The following is a 25,295-nucleotide window of genomic DNA, read 5'->3' as shown; positions in this document are numbered from 1 at the left end:
GCTATGACTGTTGTTTAAAGGACCTTGAAGGATACAGATATTGCATAAAATTACTGTAAAAGCAGCATTGGGCTTGAGATGACTGACCCCAATTTTGAAAGTTGTCTTGCGGCATAAAGCTACCAAACCTTATACAGAGAAATATTTGTGAAAGGAAGATCCAATTAATACGACTAATGTCACTGCTGTTTTTAAGAATTTGCCGCATGTGTGCCTTCCTTCAGGAACCACCGTCCTGATTATTAAGTGGCAGTTAAGACAAGATCTTCCACTAGAAAAAAAGACCTTGGTTCTCTAAACATTATTCTATCCATTAGCGCATTTTAAGAGTGAAGCTGTAGTAGCGATATAGCGTTTTTCCTCTCAGCGTAACACATTCTCCCCAAGTCCATCTTGGAGCAGAGAAAATCTCGGCCAGGTATCCTTGACCACTAGCTAGAAAAAGGACACCCACAGGGGTATCTAGGTCTATGGCACAGGCAATGAAACAATGGAGGCTCGCTAGCGGAGGGAGGTTGGAAGTCAACTGTGATTATTCTAGGAGATCCACACGAGTTTCCTGCAAACCTCATACAGGACATATCAAGGTAATATTCTAACACAGAGAATTTTTTCTCTTTTCCTAGAAGATGCATAGCGCCCCATTTTCTCTGATGTAAACTGAAGTAACCTCTAGCTCATGCAGAGGGGAGTAGGACCCCAGCGCATCTCAAATAGTAACCTAAACAAATTACAGCAAATGGCAAAGGACCCGGCCGCTGGCCTGACATAAACTCTGAAAGTTTCCAGTAGACCAAGGTCTATCTCTTAGAAGATCAAGATCCTTGACCTAGATCTGCCCTACACATAAGGTTAGAGGAGGACTAAAATATTTCCAGTAATGAGTAAACTACCAAATAGGTTCGTAGAAATCGCCTTCAAGTAACAAGAAAGTATACATTTACCAAGATTTAACAGAATGTGGTTTAATAATTATCTGGCTTGACTATACAGAAACCTCAGATCCCAGCCCCTTGAACTGCCAGTGCTGACAGGCTGACACACTCCCGTTGTTTCCACGGTGAAAATATGGCCACCAGAACCTGCTGGCCCAAACAGTCCCACCTACAACAATAATGTAAGGAAGCCACCATGAGCAATGCAAGCCGGGTAGGTGTCTTCTCTCCGTGTGTGTCGGGCCATAGTTGTGTCCGTTTCCCAGGCCTCTACAGGACACGCGGTCTTAAGCTCTCCCCGCTTTCCGTTCCCTCTTACTACAGCTATCTGCTTGTCCCTTCTCAGCGTTTTCATTACTTCAGTAGGCAGCATACAAGCTCTGTTCCAGATTTCCCCATTCAAAGGCAAAGCCCTTCTCTCTTTTTTTTAACTTTTTTTTATTGATTTTTATTGAGCTCTACATTTTTCTCTGCTCCCCTCCCTGACTCTCCCCTCCCCTTCAACCCTCTCCCAAGGTCCCCATGCTCCCAATTTACTAAGGAGTTCTTGTCTTTTTCTACTACCCATGTAGATTAGATCCATATATGTCTCTCTTAGGGTCCTCATTGTTGTCTAGGTTCTCTGTTATTGTGATTTGTGGGCTGGTTTTATTTGTTTTATGTTTTAAAACCACCTATGAGTGAGTACATGTGATAATTGTCTTTCTGGGTCTGGGTTATCTCACTCAAAATGTTTTCTAGCTCCATCCATTTGCCTGCAAAATTCAAGATGTTGTTATTTTTTTCTGCAGTGTAGTACTCCATTATGTTAATGGACCACATTTTCCTTATCCAGTCTTCAGTCAAGGGACATTTAGGTTGTTTCCATGTCCTGGCTATGACAAGCAAAGCTGCTATGAACATAGTTGAGCACATGTCCTTGTGGTACTATTGAGCCGCCTTTGGGTATTTGCCCAAAAGTAGTATTACTGGGTCTTGAGGAAGGTTGTTTCCTAATTTTCTGAGGAATCGCCACACTGACATTCAAAGAGTCTGTACCAGCTTGTATTCTCCCTGACTTCAAACTCTACTACAGAGTTACAGTATTGAAAATAGCCTGGTATTTGCATAAAAACAGACAGGAGGAACAATGGAACTGAATCGAAGACCTGGGTATTAATCCACGCACCATCAAACACCTGATTTTTTACAAAGAAGCCAAAAATATAAAATGGAAAAAAAGAAAGCATATTTAACAAATGGTGCTGGTATAACTGGATATCAACATGTAGAAGAATGAAAATAGACCCATATCTATCACCATGCACAAAACTCAAGTCCAAATGGATCAAAGACCTCAACATAAAGCCAACCACACTGAACCTTAAAGAAGAGAATGTGGGAAGTACACTTGAATGCATTGGCATAGGAGATCACTTCCTAAATATAACCCCAGTGGCACAGACACTGAGAGAAATAATTAATAAATGGGACCTCCTGATCCTGAAAAGCTTCTGTGAAGCAAAGGACACAGTCATTAATACAAAATTACAGCCTACAGAATGGGAAAAGGTCTTCACTAACCCACATCTAATAGAGGTCTGATCTCCCAAATATACAAAGAACTCAAGACATTGGTCATCAAAAGAACAGATAATCCAATTAAAAAAAATGGAGTACAGACCCAAACAGAGAACTCTCTACAAAGGAATCTAAAATGACTAAAAGGCACTTAAGGAAATGTTCAACATCCTTAGTCATCAGAAAAATGCAAATCGAAACAACTCTGAGATTCCATCTTACACCTGTAAGAATGGCCAAGATCCAAAACACTGATGACAACTTATGCAAGGATTCCTCACAGATACAGATAGTTAGCTAAAAAAAAGATCTGGAAGATGGAGGGCAAGGAAATTTTCACACCTACCCTGGCTTCCCAGAGCAGGTGGCACTGAGGGAGAAACTTTCCTGAGAAATAGAGACCCACCAGGTAATAGCGGACAAGACTTTGTAAGCAACTGAAACCACAGGGAAAGTACAGAGACCAAAAGAGCTCTCATTTGTTCATTTTCAAGAAGCCTGTGTGGATGAAAGACAAGGCGGAGGCAGACAGTGGCAGAAAATAGGACTGCAGAGAGACAAGGAGACTGTGATGTCCATGGATGCTGTTAGGCAATGCGCAGAAGCATCACTTCTAATGTGTTAGCCCAGGAGATGGCTGACACCATGGTACGGAGGGTGCATCTGAAGACGATAACACCAACCGGTGGAGCAGAAGCTTTTCCAGCGATTTACGTGAAAGACAATGTAAGAGCCCAGACCACGGAGAGGTAGCTAGAAAGGAGAGTACAAAACAGTGACGATATAAACAGAAGACAAAAAAAAAAATGGAAGACCATTTTGTTCATTTACCCTTATTGTTAAAAATGCCCATTCCACCCAAAGAGATCTACAGAGTCAACGCAATCTTAACAAAATACTAAAAACATTTCTCTCAGAACTAGGGAAACAGCCTTAAAATCTGTATAGAACCACAAAAAAAATGTAAATAGATAAAGTAATCCTGCTCAGACAGTTTAAAACAGGAGTTTATAATCGAGTACGAGTGAGCACAGCAGCATGGTTTGGCAGAAAAAAACAGAATCACAGACGAATGGGAGCAAACAACAGAGCACCCATAAGTCTAAGTCGTTCTATTCAGGTTAAGTGATTTTCTCCCTTCTGCCATCCATAAGGTTGTTAACGGAGTTATTTACCCTTCAGTGGCAGGTCTCTTATTGCCAGAAAATAGACTTTGAAGTGCCCATTCTGGCAAGGACTCTATTGAGTTCCTAGCCGGGGAGATTAGTTCCTCCTGGCTCAGTCTCAAGGGAAAAGAGAAGACATGTCTCTCTCAAGAGTTAAATTTATAATGGAATGTTTATAAGGTTTGTGTTATAAATTTTTTTGTTGTTTAAGCTAATTCATACAGATAAAATTATTGCTTGTTTTTATTTAGTGAGGCTTACCTGTCTTTGGCTAGTGCCTGTTGAGTATGAGTCATTTTGCATACAAAATACAGCAAAATCGATAATGTGCTTGCTCGTTGGAACACAGGCTGGATTTGAAGTCTGTTTGATTACAAAGTTCATATTTATCTTCAGGTGTTTGATAAAACTTGGACTCTGTAATTTTCCTTCTCTCTCTCTTTTTTAATTCTCTGAAACAATATCCCCAAATTAAATACTTTTTTATTGGTTGCTTGGTCATTTTGTAAGTAATAAAGTTCTGTGGGGAAAGGCGTCTCCAATGCAAGTGTTACAACTCTGAGGGGAAATGTATCCTGGAGACAGAGAGCCAAATCATAGTACAAAGCCACAGTGCAAACAAAGTTCACACAAGGGCTTTATTGGGAAAAACACAGGAGTAGGTGGCGGGTTTATATCAGGTTTCCTGGGGGCAGAATTTTCCATGATGGATATTTCTAGGGTGGGGTTGGTGAAATTTCAAGTCATAGCCTGGGGTGAGCTCTGGAATTGATGGGTTCAAGCCTCAGAACCGAACTCACCTTTTTACCTTGCAGTCATGGTCACAAAATAGAAAATTAACTAAACAGAGAGCAACTTTGTGAACAGCTTCTTTACTGACCACTCTTTTCTTCCATGTAGTTTTATAATCACACATTCTCCAAGAATTAATGATTACCCTTGGGTTACAAGTGCATGTATATTATGTATGTACAAAAAAATGACAAAATCAGTCCATGGATGAAAACCAAAAAAATACTAGTCTTCAAACTGGAAGAAACATTACCTAGAAGAACCAACATAGAAAACACAGTCCAAGAACCTTTGGACCAGGACCACAGAGCTACCACTCACAGATTGTACTATGCTCAATAGATACTGGATAAGTAGATGAGAGATAGATAGATAGATAGATAGATAGATAGATAGATAGATAGATAGATAGATAGATAGATAGATAGATAGATAGATAGATGACAGATCGAATTTAATATTAGATTTTTAATCTTACCCTGAAATTCTAGTGCTATTTTGACTGGAGCTATGGGGAAGTCACCAGAACAGCAAACCAGGTGACATGGACTTAAGCAAACAGGTAGATCCAGTGAGTGACATTTCTAAGCTTGGATTTCTCAAGGATACTAATGTATTGTTACAGAGGATGACTGGGACAGGTACAGGGCATCAGATATGGATGAGCAACTTCAGAAAATAAGGCAAGAACTAAGGGGCATCCATGGAGACATTCTCTGAAGAGCTTGCCTCTTGGCTCTTCAAAATGGTTTCCATTTCTTCACATTTTCTTCACCCCTCTGCAAATCTATTGACTTAAGAAAATGAAATAATACTGGCTAGCAACGTGTGAGTGTGCATGTGGCTGGTGGGGGAAGTGGTGTGGGCACAAATGTGTTTAACTGGAGGACAGAAGGCAACCTCAAGGGTCATCTTCTAGAGCACTGTTCACCTCCTTGACCTTGAGATAGGGTCTCCCATTGAGCTAAGCTCACCGGGCAGAACAGGCTAGCTGGCCACTGAGCCCCAGAGAGCTCTCTGGCTCTCACTGTCCAGTGCTCAGGTCGTAGTCAAATGACACCATGCCCAACATAGGCCTAGATCATAGGTTCTAGGAAATCAATCCCAGGTCTCACACTTTTATAATGATTTATTTATAGTGATCTGCCTGTTCATATGCCTACAGACCAGAAGAGGGCACCAGATCTCATTACAGAGGAATGTGGTCGCTGGGAATTGAACTCAGGACCTTTGAAAGAGAAGGCAGTGCTCTTAATCACTGAACCATCTCTCCACATCTCACACTTTTAAGGCCAGCTCTTTACAGACTGAAATCTCCCCAGTCCAATTGCACCTTTCTTCTATACCCCCTCCTTCATCTAACCACTGGTCATAAAACATTCCTTCTACACCAGTCTGAATCTTTCATTTTGCTTTGGCTACTTGTTATAAGTTACAGCCAGATTTCCTAACACCATTTCTTCCTGATGCACAAGTGTACACCTGCCTGAATGGAAAAATATATACATATCTAAGGAAGGTTTTGCCTGAGACAAGAAATATAAAGGGCAAATGTGTAGTTAATCCAAGCACTCAGGAGACAGAGGCAGGTTGATCTCTGTGAGTTCAAGGTCAACCTGTTCTACAGAATGAGTTGCCGACTGTTACACAGAGACTGTTACACAGAGAAACCCTGTCTCAAAACATAAACAAACAAAAAAGAGTCAATGCACAGGTTTTTAGAAAGATATCTCATGAAAAACAACCTGTATTTCTTTACTGAATCATCAAGATGCTCTTGAGAAAGAAAGAAAGAAAGAAAGAAAGAAAGAAAGAAAGAAAGGAAGGAAGAAAGGAAGAAAGGAAGGAAGGAAGGAAGGAAGGAAGGAAGGGGAAGGGAAGGGAAGGGAAGGGAAGGGAAGGAGGGAGGGAGGGAGGGAGGGAGGGAGGGAGGGAGGGAGGGGAAAAAAGATAAAGAAAAGAGAAAGATCTTAAAGTTATTGGAGCTAAATTCCTATTTTGAAGAGAAATTTGGATGAAAACAATGCTGCTTTACTTGAAAAATGGCATGAAAAGTAAAGAGAATCTAAGAAACTGATCACAATTTCCTATGAAATTTAAGGACACAAATGAGACAAGACAGTTGAAGTCTGTACATGATTCTGGGCTGTATTCTGTACTCATGGAAGAAAACATTTTTTAGAGAATGTGAAAGCTAGACTATAATGCACCAAGGATCACTCCACAAGAAAAGACGCTTGCCACCAAGCCTGATGAACTGAGTTCAGTCAACATGTGTTGGAAAGAGAGAACTAACCCCTGTTAGTTGTCCTGTGACTTCCACTCATTCACCATGTTACACGAATGTACATGCATGTACAATACATACAATGAATAAATAAATTTATCTTTTAAAAAAGAATAAAATGTGTTGCCACCTAGGCTGTTGATCTCTGGATCACCCCCTAGGAAAGCTGATTTTCCTGAAAATGTATGAAGGAGATGGGTCCATTAATGAGATGAGGGATTTATGTCTTCAGAGGCTACTCGTTGAAGACAGTTGTGTACAGATCTTTGAAGCAAAGACATTCCGGTTTTCTGAGTTCTAACTCAAAAAGAATGACTTCCTTTTCTGATACCATCCAAAATCCTAAGAATGACACTTAGGGCTGTCTCACTGTTTTTCTAATGATAAATCTTCTTCCCTGTTACCCTGTTAGTATGTTCTGGATGTATCAGTCTTGGATGTTGCATAAGCAACCTTGAGCACTCCTGCAGCAGGGCTCATGAAGAGAGCTTTTGTGTGGCCACTGAGTCACCATGAGTAGAAAAAAAGAACAGAGAGAAAAGGGGGTGCATGAGCTATGGTGGGTTCATACAGTAGAATGCCCACCCAGAAGGAAAATAAACTATAATTTAAGGTACTGTGATGTCAGAGTCTGGTGCTAGCCAGGACCATAAATTATCTCTCTAGACCAGACCCCATCATAAGCTATCTCTCTCTCTGGACCAGCGTGGAGGTGCAGGAATAAAGACACAACGCATATGGTTTTATCGGGAGGGAGATTCTCAGTGATCACTTGTGAAATCCTGAGTTCAAAACCTGAAGAACTTCTCTCTTTATTTTCCAAACAGTTTTTATACCAACACTTAACTGAGGTGGAAATACATTAGCATTCTGTTTTCTAGGTAACTAGGTAACTGGCTTTCAGTCATGTCCACATCTTCCTGGTCTGTATGCTAGCTCAGTCACAGCCTGAATTAGCACCTCTTTTCAGGCACCCCCCAAATTACAAAGAAAGAACAGAGCAACATCCTGACCTTTTGTTAGGGTAGCAAGAGCCTGTCTGGAAGGTTACATGACCATTCCAGATACTGACTATGGCTTTAGAGCCTGGCTGCCATATCGTATAGAAATATGGGCCTCACTGTGAGTGATTTACAAACAGAACTGAGAGGGAAACACTTGGAAGGACACACATTCTAGGAGTCTATTATTAGACTAGTATTCGTCTATAATTAGTCTATTATTGCACGAACATATTAACACTCTAACTATTAGATAAGAAAGCACAAATATGTGGCAAAACAATAAATATGCAAGGAAATTATCAGGCTGTAAAAGAGAAGAGTGGGGAAGAGGGAAGCTCCAGAGCAGTTGAAACACCTTTACTAAGTGGTTATCTGTACAATTGATGCACTTTTCTCTATTCGATATATTGTAATAAAAGATAAGAAAAGAACTAATGAAAAGAACTCTTGGTGCCAGCTTGGAGCGATGGGTTTGTAGATGACATACAAATACTATGACATACAAATATCACAGGAGGAGTCAGGCAGGGCTGTGACTGGACAACCAGCCAGCAGGAATGCTATTTATTCAGAGTTCTCAGCACAGGACACAGAGAATTCCAGGTAGAGGTGAAAGACCAGTGAGAAAGACACTTCCAAAGCAAGCTTCCCGAGGAAAATGGGCACCAAGGGAAAAGTAAGTAAACAACCTACATTTAGCTTCTGCTTCTGCTGTGTCTGAATATTTGCTGAAGACGCTGCCCCCCACGTTACACTCAAGGCACAGCAAATTAAAGCCAACTAAAGGGACAGGAACAGTCCATAAGCTAGAAATTGGTTCTAAGATAAAACAACTCTGGATTTGCTGAAGTCTTCTTGGGTACTCATACACTATTTAAATGAGGATGAGGGGGGAAATTAAGTGACCTCTGCTCTAAGCATCAATGCAGCATATGTATTTAAAGCATGGGAATGAATGGGACAAGGTAGATTACAAAATGCTGTTTTTATGACCCCATGTGAGGACACCCAAGGGCTTTCCAACATAAGGAGAAAGAAAGTAAAGTAATAAGAGAATTGGTGGATTTTTTTCTTACTTATATTTCAGAATTTCTTGTAATGAATGTATATTGCACTTGCAATTTAAGAAATAATTTAAATCATAATTAAATATTGCAAAGAACAATTGAGAAGGTTTCAAATGGTTAAAAAAGATTATAATGAAAGACCCCCAGTGTGGGGAGACTCTCACTCAAGCCTCGGGATGACACGACCCTCCCAGTAACTCACGAGAGACCGTCCTTGCTGCAATCATGCAAGGTTTAATCGACAAGATGGGAACCAGTGCACTGGGGCCGAGACTCATAACCCATACAGGGGAAGAGTTCGACCCCGAGTAACTGGGAGAAGGGGTTTTTAAGGGGAGAGACCACAGCCCAGTAATCCAAAGGGGTAGGGAGGGCATCATAGAAAGTTCCAAAAATACCAATGATAATCACAAGGGGGCAACTCCCTGTTTCTCAAGATTATTCTCAAGATTACAATCTAACTTTATCTTCAGCTAGTTCCTGAAACTGAACCGGCTAATCCTAGATTTCTGATTCTTCCCTCCCTGCTTAGATTTTTGGCTCTATATTTTCCTGCTAGGGGGATCTGGATTTATCCAGGTCTTTTAATACCAATAGTACAGGCAATAATAAAGACCAAGGATTACAGGCTTTCTTTCAATTTTCCTTATATTTGAAATTTAAAATGTAATTTGAGACTGAAAAAAATAATGTAGAATTGTAAAACCTTAGGTGTTTAGTTTCCTATCATACATTTTTACTCAATTTTTATGATGAGAACAATTTTTATTTAACTTACATTCTACTGATAAATTGACTGTGTCTCACTTCCCAGATCTTTTTACCATCTGGAGACATTAGTTGTTCACAGGTCAGTGAGTTTATAATGGGACTTTCTTCTCTAGCAGTTTCAGAGTGGTAAGAATATCTGTTGGTCCAATGACCACACTTTAACTTCTGGTCAAACTTTACCTTACCATTACACATTAATTAAAAATAATAAACTGCTACAAATGACCTTCTGTGTGTTCAATAACCACCCCTGGGAGACTACACTGATGGGGTCAGAGGAATTAAAAGAGAAGATTCTTCACCATTGTCCTATAAAGGCAACTAAATCCCAAGGAACTGTACAACATCTTTCAAAATGTTATGTAACTGTGAGGAACCACCTGCTCTCTTGTCCTGGGTGGCGTTAGATATATCACTGAGTGGACTCTAACAAATGTCCAGTCATTAAAGAGGATAGTCAACACAGGAAAAATTGACTCCACACTTCCAAGTGAAACACTGGCCAAGCAAGGCCTTTGACTTATCCTCACATAGATGGACAAAATGGCAAAGGAAAGACTAGTTGAGCCAGGGACTTCTCCTGAGTCCAAGTCATGCCTGAGGACCAACTTCAACTGCCTTTGGCAGAAAAAAAGAAAGGATTAATTTTGGGCCCCTCCACGGTCTTAAACACTCAGCATAAAGATATAACCAGAATTAAAACAGTTTGTGTTTATTTAACAGTTTAAGGAACTACAGTCCTCAGACACGGTATGATAAATTATTTGTACAACATTCTCACTAAAGATTCTAGTCCTGATAAATATATACATTGCACAGACACAGGACAAGACCTTAACTTACTTCACCACTGCAATGTCTGTCTGCAGGGGAAAAGAAAACAGTCCTAGGTTCTTAGTTATTGAGGCCAGCTCTGTGGAAAGCTGTGTTTTCCAACCACAGAACACTGTTTCCGGAAGGGCACGTCTCAGCTCCCAGGTGTCCTTCTGTACTCTGACCGTTCATGGACAGTGACCAAAGGATATTGCCACATATCCTGTTGTCAAACTAGGGTCTGAAAAATTATTCAGGATGCCCAAATGATGTCTTTGGGACACTGTGACACAATTCTGCTTTAAAAAAAAAAAAAACTCCTCTTTTAGTTTACTAGTTAGCTGCCACTGTCTGGTTGGGACTCTGGATTGTGACATCTGGATTTCAGTCAGGTGTGGCCCATACTGTCCACGTCCACTGGGCATTACACCTATCCGGGCAGTAATAGTGCATCTATTACTATAGCGGGCAAATTACTTTACCTACTTTTACAAAGTTTACAAGTGGTCACTCCTTGTTCAAGAGTCTAATGTAACAGCAGCTGACTGTCCAGCTGCTCTTTGATCTGTCAACTATGACATACATCGATTGAGACAGAGCAGAGAATTTCTTTGATGTTCTACGGGATTCTACTATGAAGGTTCTGGTGCACTGTCCAGCCAGCTTCACGGCTATGTTTCACCATGCTAAGTAGGACTTAGGTTATTTATAAGGTAGAAAATTTTTCTTCACTAACTTTGTCTCTTCTTCACGAGAACACAGTAAAAGAAACTCAGTAGCTGACTTCTGAGCTTGAATTGGCCAATGAAAGGCTCCTTGAATTCGTGAACGGGACAAGTGACCTCCTCCGTGGTCTACAACTTATGGTGACAGCACAAAGCATCAATCTTATTGATACCTATTACAAAGCCTGCCAAGGATACTTTAAATGGTTTTCTTGCCCATTCTCTGTCTCTAATAAGGGCAAAGCTGCCCCAACTATTCTAACTACACGTTCAGTAGTTATAGTACTACTAATAGTCTCACTTGTTATATGTTACGGGTGCTACCTCAACAGTTTGACACACTTCTAAAAAAACTGCTACCATCAAATGGCTATTAGGTTCTGAATCCTCAACATCACCTAAGCATTTCCTTGGTCCCTTAGACCAACCCATGCCTGAGGCAGTCTTACTGCTGCCCCTCCCTCATCAATCCTTTTGTCAACTCAAAACAGCTAAGAGGGGTCAGCAACTCAAAATCCCTACAGTAGTTAGGGTGACCTCTGAGAGGGGGGCAAAGAGGAGCCAGGAATCAGGTTCCCTGGTGGACAAATAGGGAAAGAAACCAGAGATAAGCAATAAAAACAGTAAACTTTTAAGATGGCTGACGTTTTCCTCAACCTCCTGACCTGAGACAAAAATATTAGGCATAGACCCTGTCTCAAAAAAAAAAATTAGGCATGTTCATGACCTAGTTGAACAAGTTCTAGGCCAGATCAGGACATGTATACAACAGTTGGGAGTCAATCCACCATCCCACTTTTCCTGAAACCAAAGAACCCTAAATTAGAGGAGGAAGACTCTTCAGACACTTAAAAAGCCCCTGCCCTGAGAGGAGGTGGGATTTGGGGACCCCTGAGTACCCCATGCTTTGCAGGTCTTTTTCTCTGTGTCTTCCTTAAACTGCTGATTCTGTCTATTCCCGCTTGCTGTGCTCAAGAGTTCTCTGCTGCTACTCAAGACTTGCCCTGCCTTTTAATTCTTTAGCAGGCAGAGGAAATGAACCCAATCAAGATGTCTAGACTATAAAAAGAGTGAGACGAAAGGTACCTATTGTTCCAAGTGAGATTTTAAAAAGGGGATCAGGTGTTCTACCTTCAGGTCTCTTTAATTCTGGTGGTTTTCGTAATCCGTAAACCCATGTTACATGTTTTAAATTCAGGCAGGAAGCAAGCATGGTAATCACTCATGGTGATTGTCTTCTTATTCAAAGGTGACTATCTAGGTGTGGAAAGGCTCTTTATAGGACAGATTCTAATTGGTCTTAATAATAAAAAACCTGAAGTCAGATATCAGGGGGTAGAAGATGAAGATCAGAGAAGCAGAGCAGTCAGACACTAGCTCTTACCTCTATGGAATCCTCAAACTGAATGGGCGAGATCCTGTCTCTACCCACCTTGTATTCCAGTCTCCACATACTAGTGTTGGGATTAAAGACATGTGCCTCTCACGTACTGGAATTAAGCATGTAAACCACCACTGCCTGGCCTCTATCGCTAACTAGTGACTATCTCCACACTCTGATCTCCAGTCAAGCTTTATTTGTTAAAGCACCAATAAACTATCACCACATTTTCCCATTTTTGTCTAAAATATAAAAGGTTATAACTAATATAAGAAAAACTATATACAGTAAGGACAACCTGTCTATCTAAAATATATCTCTGTCTGACCTTGAGAACATACTTAATATGACTACAAGTTCAATTATAACAGGAGACTAATTACTAGCCTTCATTTCCTTATTACCCTAAATAATTGGCAAAAAAAACTTCCAAAGGCTAAAAATTTGCATTACCTTGTTGCATAGGTACAATAACTTAGACAAGATTCAAAATGTATGTAAAGTATGTTTTAACAAAGTTAATTTTAACTTTGTATCAATATGCAAAAATTCATATCAATGTAAAATAATTAAGACTATTTGTTGCTTTTTTGGTTTAAAAATAGATTTAATAATCTACCTTTTTATTCTATTTCTATATCCCCCCTTTTCCTTTTCAGAGTAGATTCAATAATCTACTCTTATATTCTATCATATCTATATTCCCTTTTTTCATTTCAAAACAAGAACTCTGAATCTGATCACCTTTGTTCAACTTTTTTCCTGACCATTACCAATAACAACTTTTAACCAACCCCCCTAAACAATGACAAATATTCATAGCCCACTGAATGACCAACACACCTCTTGGGAATGTGGGTGTTGTGTTCTTAAATTTACTTCCTGCTATCTAGGAGTGATGGTATCTTTAGGGAATCCTGAAAAGAAAAATTTGGGTTAATTGTCACCTCCTGGGAGAGGTATCTATATCATTTGTTGACCAGTCTCTGCATAATTGGAAGGTGCAGAACTTATCTCAAGTCCTGACTAGAATAGTCTGTGAGTCTGGACCATCTTTGCTAGCCACCTTGAAATTGTCCTGAGCAGTTTGCAGTCCAAAGCCAATCTTTGAGTAGTGTTTGTCAGCTTAGTGGCATTATCATAATTCTGGTGGAATCATCGTTATGGGGCCCCATCATCCTTTTGAAGAATTCAAAGTTCACTGTTAGGCATCGTCATGGTTCACTGCAGAAAACTTAAATATTTTAACTGTCATATGCAGCAGATCTCAAAGAGGTTAAAGGATCAGTGTTGGTTATGTATATCCAAAGTATAAAAAAAAACATAATTTCTAGATACTTGATAGAGACCCACACTTGAAGTCATGTACAGAAAGCTAGATGATGCTTTTTCCTTGAAGAACAATTAATTAAAAACTCAGAGAGAGAGAGAAATTGGGGCTCAGCTAATGGTGAATCAATCCCACACCAGTTATGTTTTAAGGGGGTATTTATTTTGAGGGGTAAAACTTACATACACCATAAACCGTCAGGAAGGGAGCCTAGTCGCTGGAGCAGGAGCCGGGAGCAGGAGCCAGGAGCAGGAGCCGGAACCAAGAGGCCGGAGCCAAGACTTGCGGCTCTTTTTAAAAGAGAAATATACCATGCCCCAGTGGGTTGGTATTTCAGTGGCTATTGGCTGACGGAGCGGAAGGCGCTCCCGCATCACCGTGGGCTCATGCTTCAGCGACTATTGGCTGAAGCAGTGGAAGGTACTCCCGCAGCACCTCCCCCTTTTGTTTAAGTAAGAGAGTTCTAAGCCTACTATGAAATTATATACAGTAAGTACAAACCTACACAATTATATACAATAAGTACAAATATCCTATTCTAACTAGCTAAAGTCTTATATAATAAATAACTTCGCCAAGTCATGAGAGGAAAGTAGCTACATTTATCTAGTCTTCAACCCCATAGAAGATCCGAGAAGGGAAATAATGTTACCTGAGTAATTAGGAAGTGCAATCAAAGAACTTCCAAAACATGCAACAAATCACAGAGACAACTGGCTACCTGGGCAATCACCAAAGACCTGTTTGCAGTGTTGAAGCAACCAACTTTGACTAAGGCCTAGAATAACTGACAGATTATTTTTAACAGGCAAGAGATTTTTCAAAACCATCTTACCCTGTCTTGGCAAGATTTACAATTCTGTTTATCCATTTCCGGATTTTAAAAGGCAAAAGATTTTTCAAAACCATCTTACCCCGTCTTGGGAAGATTTGACAGTTCTGTTTATCCATTTCCAGATACCGTGTATTTGTCAGTAGCTGAGGTATGGGCAGTTCCTTGCCCAGAGGCCAGTTTTGTCAAGAAGACAAGCTCCAAGTGGAGTGTCTTTGGTGCTCAATAATCTCTCGGGAATAGGTCAGTGTTGCCAGGAGTGATTGTGTCTCACTACACAGAACTCTAAGATTAAATTAAATGCCATTTTCTACAGCTCTTCGAAGAGGTTGAAGATTATTTATATATAATCTCTATGTATCTAAAGAACCTGATTAGTCTAACCATAAATATGACAGACATAGATGACTATTGATCTACAATTCTTAACATGTATCTAACTTAAAGACTAAGAGAATAAGCAACTGTGCAATAAATGAGGACAATGCCCTCCAAATGTAAACAATAAATATCAATACATAAACAATATATGAGTATCTTAATCAGAGGTAAAAATGTACACTGCAATATGGTATACATATATCAATACATAAAAATGTTTTAAACAGGTAGAAGCATGCATACATACAATATTCAATATATGCCGATGTAATTATCTATAAACAGTAACTCACAAATACCATTATTATCTATCCAATTATCCCCTTTTTTTTCAAAATGATCCCTGAGCTTAAAAAATTCCTTTCCAAACTCTCAACCGTATACTAATTATAATCAATCCCTAAATATTGTTCCTAAACCTGGGGACAAACTTTGCTGAGAGAGGGGACATCGTCCTCTAGAATTACTTCCAGCTGCCATGGGGGTATGGTTCTTTCTGGAGGATCCTGTGAAAGTAAAATGATGGTTAAATTTCAAGGTCAATGTCTTTTAAAATTGCAAACAGTCTCTGAGTATTTTGTGGAGGTCTGGCCAGAATGTTGTTCAAGATGTGCACCATTTTAGCTAACCAAGTTGGAATCATCTGTGCAGCTGATACCCAAAACAGGACTTGTAGTAGCACTATCAGTATCATGACATCATATCAACCGAGTGGAGCTGTTGTTATGGGGGTCCCATCTTCTTCTTGGAAACTTCAAATGTCAGTGCAGAAAAAACTCATTGTTCATTGTGGAAAACTTAAACATTAATTATATAGACATAAACAAACATATGTTCAATGAAAGGCATGATAGACATATTCAATGAAAAGTATGATAGATATGAAGAAAAGCAAGGATGTTTTCTAAACTCATACTTCTTTCTGTCTCATATCATGGCTCTTGACATAAGACAGAAACTCCAGAATCTCTGGGTTTTTCTCCTAACAACAGGCTTGGAATTAGAGAGGGACCGAGCCAAGAGTCCAACTCCAAAACCAGCTCTATAAATTCAGAAATATGATTTAGTATATTCCAGAGCTTCATACTCACAGAACCTATTCAGTTTTCTTGATAATCCATATTGGGTAGTTATTTTTCCATCTGTCAGTATTCAAACATCCAGGATCCTTTGAATTTTTCAAAGACAAGTCTTTTCCTGTGGAGATAAGAACAGAACCCTGCCCCCATTCTATGTTTTTCTTACCACCTGTATGGTCATCATCATTGTAGATGCTGTCATTTCTCCTTTCCAAGAGGTTTCTTCTCTTCAGATCTAACCTTTACTAATTTTGATGGTATCCACATTTTTTCTTCTTCTGTGGAAACAAGAGCAAAAACCCTTCCCCAGCGCAGCACATCTCCTGGCTTCCACTGTGAGGTCAGCACATCCTTGAAATAAATTGGTTGATTTAATTCAGCAGACTTTTCCAATATCCAATGTCTTTCTGCAGCCAATGTCCCATTCTCATTAGCATTGAGAAAATTCAAGGTTAATAAAGCATTATGTAACCTATTCCTGGGGGTATTTTCCACCCCTTTCTGTTTGTTCAATATATCTTTTATAGTACGATTTGATCTTTCTACAACTGATTGACCTGTAGGATTGTATGGTATACCTGTAACATGCTTAATATTATAATAAGCAAAAAATCGTTTCATTTTCCTAGAAACATAAGCTGGACCATTATCCGTCTTTATCTGTGTAGGTATACCCATGATGGCCTTAACTTCTAATAAATGAGTGATTACTGAATCAGCTTTTTCTGAGCTTAAAGCAGTTGCCCATTGGAAACCTGAGTACGTGTCAATGGTGTGATGTACATATTTTAATTTGCCAAATTCTGGAAAGTGAAACACATCCATCTGCCAAATTTCATTCCTTTTAATACCCTTTGGATTAGTCCCTGCAGGCAATGGTGTTTGGTTATAAAAAGAGCAAGTAGGGCATTTCTTTACAATCTCCTTAGCTTGTTGCCATGTAATAGAAAACTCTTTTTTCAAGCCTTTGCTATTGACATGATGTTTTTTATGAAATTCAGATGCCTGTAGCACACTACCAATCAATAATTGATCAATATCTGCATTACCTTGTGCTAGAGGACCTGGCAGACCCGTATGGGATCGGATATGTGTTATATACATAGGGAAGAGCCTGTTCCTGATCATGTCTTGTACCTGGATAAACAATGAGGTCAGTTCTGTATCATCAGGTATAAATTCAGCAGTTTCAATATGCAAAATAACTCTTTCTGCATATTGTGAGTCAGTAATTATATTAAGAGATTCTTTAAAATCCCTAAGCACCATAAGGATAGCATATAATTCTGCCTTCTGGACAGAATCATAAGGACTTTGTTCCACTTTACTCAATTCTTCTGATTTGTAACCTGCTTTCCCTGCTTTATTAGCATCAGTGTAAAATGTGTGGGCTCTGGTTATTGGAGTATCACGGCCAATTCGAGGAAGGATCCAAGAAGTTCTCTTTATAAAGTTAAGTCTCTTGCTTTTTGGGTAATTGTTATTGATTTCTCCCAAAAAATTAGCACAAGCTCTTTGCCATGGTTCATTGTCTTCCCACAGCTTTTTTATCTCATCAGCAGTGAAAGGCACTATAATTTCTGCTGGTTCTATACCTGCTAATTGACGAAGTCTCAGTTTACCTTTTATAATTAATTCAGAGACCTTTTCTACATATGTTTTCAATTTTTTACTTGGTTTGTGTGGTAAAAAGGTCCATTCTAAAATAGTATCTTCCCTCTGCATTAAAATTCCCGTAGGAGAAATTCTGGAAGGCAATATGACTAGAATGCAGCTAAGATTTGGATCCACCCTATCTACATGTGCCTCCTGTAATTTTTTCTCAACCATTGTCAGTTCCTTTTCTGCTTCAGCTGTTAATTCTCTGGGACTATTCAAATCTTTGTCACCATCTAAGGTTTTGTTTAGATGAATTATTAGATCAGGTGTTATCCCAACAGCTGGTCGTAGACTGGAAATGTCTCCTAATAATCTTTGAAAGTCATTAAGAGTTCGTAACTGGTCTCTCCTGATTTGTGCCTTTTGAGTCTTAATTCTTTGTAAACCTATTTTGTAACCTAAATAATTAACAGAATCTCCTCTCTGAATTTTTTCAGGAGCAATTTGCAATCCCCATTTAGGTAATACTATTTTTACTTCTTCAAACAGCCTTTCTAAGGTGTCTTTGTTTTGATCAGATATCAGGATATCATCCATATAGTGGTATATTATGGACTTAGGAAATTGTTTGTGTATAATTTTCAATAGTTGGCTTACAAAATATTGGCACAGGGTGGAAGAGTTTAACATTCCCTGTGGGAGGACAGTCCACTGGTACCTCCTTGCAGGCTGAGAGTTATTATAAGTAGGCACTGTGAAGACAAACTTTTCTCTATCTTTTTCTTGTAATGGCATAGTGAAGAAACAATCTTTCAGATCAATAACTATAAGAGGCCATCCCTTTGGTAACAGGGAGGGCAGAGGAATTCCAGATTGCAGAGGGCCCATAGGTTGAATAACCTTGTTGATAGCTCTAAGATCTGTCACCATTCTCCATTTACCAGATTTTTTCTTAACAACAAATACAGGAGAGTTCCAAGGGCTGGTAGATTCTTCTATATGTCCAGCATCTAATTGCTCTTGTACCAGCTGTTCTAAAGCCTGCAACTTTTCCTCAGCTAAAGGCCACTGTTTAGTCTATATTGGTTTCTCAGTCAACCATTGTAGAGGCATGGCTGTTGATACCTCTGAAGGGCCATCAATTGTGTTGTGTTCTTGTATAGCTCTAATGGCTGGTTTCCACCATCTGTAATATCTTGTAATATTGTCCTCAGAAATATAGGCTCTGGAAGCAGCAGGAATGTTAATTTGGGTATTCCATTGCTGCAATAGGTCACGGCCCCATAAATTCACTGCAATATTGGCTACATATGGCCTTAGTTTTCCTATTTGTCCATCTGGATCTATACAATTGACCCATCTCGTGCTTTGTCTTACTCGAGATAGGGTTCCAATTCCTAAGAACTGAATATCTACCTCCTGAAGAGGCCAATGCGGATGCCAAGATTCTGGAGTAATGATACTTACATCCACACCTGTGTCCAGTAAGCCAGTAATAAGTTTGCCATTTACACACACTCTTAGCTGTGGTCTTTGTTCCTTTATAGAAGTCTGCCAGAATATCCGTTTACTTTGTCCTCTTAGATTTCTTGATTCATTCACCACATTTAACTCATCCTTCAGGCCGTTATTGCTTTTAACAGCAGGCATGGGTCATTCTAATTTCCCTGAAGAGGCATGTTCTCTGCAGTGATCGGAAATGACTGGACCACATTTGTCATGGGGGCCTTCAAGAGGCCCCCTATTGAGTTTCCTGATGGCAACGGGTTGCCCTGTTTATCTCTTGTTGACCTACACTCATTCGTCCAATGCCTACCCTTTCCATATCTCCTACATAAACCTGAAGGCTGAGTCCTCCTATTCCTGTTATTCCTAGAAGAGGCATTATTCCTGGGATTCCACTGTCTGTAGTCCCTTTTCACGTGTCCCATTTTGCCACAATGAAAGCATTTTGTAATCTGATGTCTCCTTTTACCTTTGGAAATTGCTTCTTGCACCCATGTTTCATTGCCATAATCAAATGTATCAACATTCATTGTATGTAAAACCCATTCATCCAAAGGCGCTGATCTGAGCTTTAAAGGCCCCAGGATCCTTTTGCATTCTACATTGGCATTCTCAAGCCAAAGATTCAATAACTATATTTCTTGCTTCTGGATCAGGTATCCCTATTTGTACAGCCTTAGTTAGTCTTTGTAAAAAGTCACTAAAGGGTTCTCTCTGACCCTGTTTGACCCTGATATATGATTCTACTCTCTGACCTGAGTCTTGAACCCTGTCCCAGGCCCTTAGAGCTGCTGTAGCACATATGGATAAAATGTTTTCATCATAAAGAGTTTGTTCCTGAGGATCAGAGAAAAGTCCTTCCCCTAAAATTTGATCTAGTGAAACCTCAATTCCTTTTGCTGATTCTTGTTGTTGTAAAAGTCTGGCCTCTTGTTTGAATAGGCACTTGAAATGCCATAAAAGTCTGTTCTTGAGGACAGTTGACGTTAATTTATTCCAATCTTGAGAAGTGGCCCTGCTGCTCAGAGCCCCGGATTTTAACATCTCCCTAACAAAGGATGAATGTAGTCCATAATTCACAATTTCTTGTTTAAATTCTTTCAGATCATTCATACGTATAGGCTCCCATGTATGTTCTTTAATGACCTTAGGGTTTTTGGAGCCAGTTATCTTTTCTGATGTTATTACTGGAAAGGCAGGTATAACTCTATGTAGACTGAGAGTTTTTTGAGGTGAATGTTGCCTTTCTACCTTTTGCTCCTGTTCATCAGAGTCTATGATTTCCTCAATCTTATTAAATCTGCTCACCATTGCCTTCTGTAAGTCCTGAATCTCCTGTCCAGTATTATGCTCCAAAGCCTTCATTAACGATTCTAAGGCATGGAGCTTGTCCATCAGGGACACCATTTCCTCCTTGGACACAATTGCCTTCATTGATAATTCTAAGGCGTGGAGCTTGTCCGTTAGAGATACCATATCCTCCTTGGACATAATCCTCATGGCATGTACTGTGCCTTCTTGTATGGAAACCCTGTCAATTAATCTATCATACCCTTTTGATAAAGTCCGATTTTCACATTCAATGGTTATAATCCTCTCAGCTAATGTTTCAGCACTTACAGTCATGGACTGGAGGTTACAAGTCATTTTGGTTGTCCCCTCCTCCAGAGCAGTGAAGCTCCCTTCTAAAGAAGCAATATCAGACTGTACCTTCTTGATATTTTGGTCAGTCGACCGAGTCATATCAGACAAAAATCTAGTCTCCTTCTTGAGAACTCCAAACTGTGATCTAGTCTCCTCCTTGAAAACTCCAAACTCTTTTTTGAAGAGGTTGGTGTCAGTCTGAATTGTCCTTAAGGTTTTAATCTCTGCCCTCAGCATTGCTGATTCAATCTTGAAGGACTGCATCATCCTTATAAAATATCCAAACACCAGAAAAGTGACAAGTCCCAGAAATAACCAAGTAAGAGGAATATCAGAAACCTCATGGAGGATATCCTCCATGGTGCAATTAAAAAGGCCATTGAATTTGTGGATAGTAATATTTTCTGACATGTTCAATCAAAAGAAATTGTATTTATTTATTTGTTTTCAACAGAAAAGAAAAATCTTATCTGTAATGACCCTTTCTGCCAGTAAGTGGCGGGGGCGCACCTGAATCCACGTGGCAATGGTGCTGACCCAGAAAGATTCTGAAATATATATACACTCAAATCCAGAGGTTACTTTCAGGCTAGCAGCGCAAGCCAAACTCAGCTGGGGCTGCAGGGAATACACTGCCTGAGTGGTGGTAGAGTTGCCACTTGCCCGAGTTCCACGGTGTTTGCAGAAGCCGGAAAGTCCCCAGCCCGATTCTATTGAATGAAGCTGGGATCCAGTGCAGGCTTTACTGTAAAGGCCGTGGGGCCGCCAAGGGACTGTGTGCTCTCAGGCTGCTAGGCCCGCACCACGAAGTGGGAAAAAGGGCCCACGTTCGGGCACCAAATAATGGCGAATCAATCCCACATCAGTTATGTTTTAAGGGGGTATTTATTTTGAGGGGTAAAACTTAAATACACCATCAACCGTCAGGAAGGGAGCCTAGTCGCTGGAGCAGGAGCCGGGAGCAGGAGCCAGGAGCAGGAGCCGGAACCAAGCGCCAAAACCAAGAGGCCCGAGCTAAGACTTGTGACTCTTTTTAAAAGAGAAATATACCACGCCCCAGTGGGCTGGTATTTCAGCAGCTATTGGCTGACGGAGCGGAAGGCGCTCCCACAACACTGTGGGCTCATGCTTCAGTGACTATTGGCTGAAGCAGTGGAAGGTACTCCTGCAGCACTCAGCCTGAGGATCTGAAAAGCAAAGCCGCCAGCCACTGGCTTTTACCTTGACCTCAGTCTGAAATGGTGATCCAGGAATCTCAGAATGAGACTGTGACTAAGAGCTGTCTCCTCCCATTTTATAATCCTCTCTAGGGCTGGGATTAAAGACATGCACCACTGGAATTAAAGGCATGCATCACCCGGTTTCTATAGCAACTAGTGGGGTTACTGGGATTAAAGGTGTGTGTTACCATTGCCTGGCTATAAGGCTGACCAGTGTGGCTGTGTTAGTCTCCCAACCCCCAGACAAGCTTTATTTATTAAAATGCAATTGAAATGTCACTACATATCCTAAAATCAGTTAGTACTATAATGACCATTAATATCATGACAAAAAGTTTAATACATATATGCATATATATATATATTAATCTTTTAATTTGAGATAATATTTATGCCTTAAGAAAAGCTGTTAAAGAGTCAAAATAAAACCAAAGGATTATGAGATTAGTGGTAATACAATAGTTCCTAAGTTTTGGTTTTTCTTCTGTCCCATATCAAGCGACTCTTCTGACATGAGACAGAGATTTTGGATTTTACTTTAATAAGCATGCTTGGGTTTAGAGAAGGAGAGAGGTACACATTTACTCCAAAGCAGCTTTAATTTTCAATTGAACTGGGACTACAAAAAGACCATTTGCATTATGTGTCTGTAGAGAACAGCAGACACAAACATTTGGGAAGATTTATGAAATTTTATCCTGCTGGAGATACGATATACAAATGGGCTAATTTACTCTTTTTCTTGTGACTTTTTTGGATGATTTTTCCTTTTTCTTCACATGTCTCATTTGTCCAGTGGTCTTCAGATTCCTTACCTGGATGCCTTCATTCTCCTGAAAAGATGAAAACAAAACCCTGTCCCAACCCTAACTTTGGGGAAGTTACCTTTCAGAAAGTTATATCTGAACAAAGAAGCATTTGTTAATCATATAAGCTAGGTTAGATTGAATGGTCAAGCTGTTTGATGAACTATTATCTCCCTTAATCAAGAGGTCTCTCTTGTTCGAATATAATCTTTACAATATTTTCATGGTTTCTCCTTAAATTTTTGTTCTATCTTCTAAAGCTGTTCTATCTATCATCCAGAGAAATATCATGCTTTTCACAAAAGGCACTAGATTCCTTAATTACTCTGGGAAGACATTTCCTCCATGATGACAGCGAATGACTGAAACAAATTAGGCATGGGGTCTACAGAAGGGTCCCCCAGGGAGTTTCCCAACAGCAAAAGGGTTACCCTGAATATCCCTTTTTTTATTGACTTTTATTGAGCTCTACATGTTACAAGGATGGAGAGCCTGCTTATTCATCCCATCCAGCTGCCCGGCTGGCTTAGCCCCAAAATAATCACACAGAAATTGTATTCATTAAAACACTGCTTGGCCCATTAGCTCTAGTTTCTTACTGGCTAATTCTTACAACTTAATTTAACCCATTTCTATTCATCTGTGTATCACCACGTGACAGTGACTTACCAGGTAAAAGTATAACCAGTGTCTGTCTCAGGTGAAGAATCCATGGCTTCTCTCCTACTCCCCTTTCTTCCTCCCAGAATTCAGTTTTGTCTTCCCCGCCTGACTAAGTTCTGCCCTATCAACTAGGCCAGAGCAGTTTCTTTATTCATTAACCAATGAAAGCAACACATGGACAGATGGACCTCCTACACCACTACATTTTTCTCTGCTTCCCTCCCTTCCTCTCCCCTCCCCTCTTCAACCCTCCCCCATGATCCCCATGCTCCCAATTTACTCAGGAGATCATGTCTTTTTCTACTTCCCATGTAGATTAGATCTATGTAAGTCTCTCTCAGTGTCCTCATTGTTGTCTAAGTTCTCTGGGATTGTGGTTCGTAGGCTGATTTTTTTTTACTTTATGTTTAAACACGACCTATGAGTTAGTACATGTGATGATTGTCTTTCTGGGTCTGGGTTACTTCACTCAAAATGATGTTTTCTAGCTTCATCCATTTTCCTGCAAAATTCAAGATGTCATTATTTGTTCTGCTGTGTAGTACTCCATTGTGTAAATGTATCACATTTTCCTTATCCATTCTTTGGTCAAGGGGCATCTAGGTTGTTTCCAGGTTATGGCTATGACAAACAAAGCTGCTATGAACAAAGTTGAGCACACGTCCTTGTGGCACAATTGAGCATCCTTTGGATATATACCCAAAAGTGGTATTACTGGGTCTTGAGGAAAGTTGTTTCCTAATTTTCTGAGAAATCACTACACTGACATCCAAAGGGACTGTACCAGCTTGCATTCTCACTAGCAATGCAGTTTTCCCTTTTCCCCACAACCACTCCAGCATAAGTTGTCATCAGTGTTTCTGATCTTGGCCAACCTGAAATATCTCTTGTTGATTTACATTCATTCATCCAATGTCTGCCTTTGTCACACCTTCTGCATACTCCAAAAGAGAGGGGCATTCTGTGTGGATTACTCTTAGGGAAAGCATTGTTTCTAGGAGCACCCTGTTTGCAATCCCTTTTTAGATGACCTTGTTTATTGCGATTGAAACACTCGACATAATCGATTTTTCTTCAAATCTCTGGAATCACCTCTCCTATCCAAACATCATCATGGTCATGAGATTCAATATTGGTTGTATCTCAGACCCATTTCTCCAAGGGTGCTCATCTTGCCTTTAAAGGCCTAATTACTGTTTTGCGTTGTGCATTAGCATTTTCAAAAGTCAGAGATTCTATTATTATTCATCTAGCTTCTGAATTTGGTATCATTCTTTTTAAAGCTAGAGTCAATCTTGGGGGAAAAAAAACCTCAGTGAAGGTTTCTTTTGGAACCTGGTATAACCTTAGTAAATGACTTGATTTTCTTTCCTACTTCTTCAATACTGTCCCAGGTATTCAAAGTTGCTGCACAGCATAAAGCCAGAGTGTAGTCATCATATAGAAATTACCTTTGCACATTAGCATAATCTCTTTCTTCAAGAAGTTGGTCTTGAGAGATGTCTATACCTCCAGCCCTAGCCTCATCTTTCCAACAAGTCCTCTACTGTAATTGAGGACCAGGATCCAAGACTGCTATAACCAAGTCTTTCCAGTCTTGAGAGATAATTCTACTACAAGTTGACCACAAATTTAACATCTTCTTCACAAAAGGTGAATACATGCCATATGAGATTATCACTTCCTTGAATTTCCTTAAATCTAACATTTTCACAGGAGTCCATTCAGCTCTTA

General features: G+C 39.8%; 1 protein-coding gene across 2 annotated transcripts in view; it reads left to right on the top strand.

Moving 5' to 3' along the window:
• The first annotated feature begins 1,116 nt into the window (after positions 1–1,116).
• LOC125414715 (alcohol dehydrogenase 6) overlaps positions 1,117–25,295 on the top strand; it is a 40,799-nt gene continuing 16,620 nt past the window's right edge. The window contains exon 1 of one of the 2 annotated variants that reach the window (XM_085677657.2): positions 1,117–1,149. In XM_085677657.2, coding sequence (XP_085533783.2) covers positions 1,132–1,149 — 18 coding nt within the window. In that variant the 5' untranslated portion in view covers positions 1,117–1,131. Of the gene's footprint in view, positions 1,150–8,273; positions 8,421–25,295 lie in introns of those variants that run through there. The other variant, XM_048456852.3, reaches the window with a different exon arrangement.

This window comes from Myodes glareolus, chromosome 17 (assembly GCF_982192425.1).
Source record: "Myodes glareolus chromosome 17, mMyoGla1.1, whole genome shotgun sequence".
Lineage (NCBI taxonomy): Eukaryota > Metazoa > Chordata > Mammalia > Rodentia > Cricetidae > Myodes > Myodes glareolus.
This window is presented reverse-complemented; position numbering and strand designations above follow the sequence as displayed.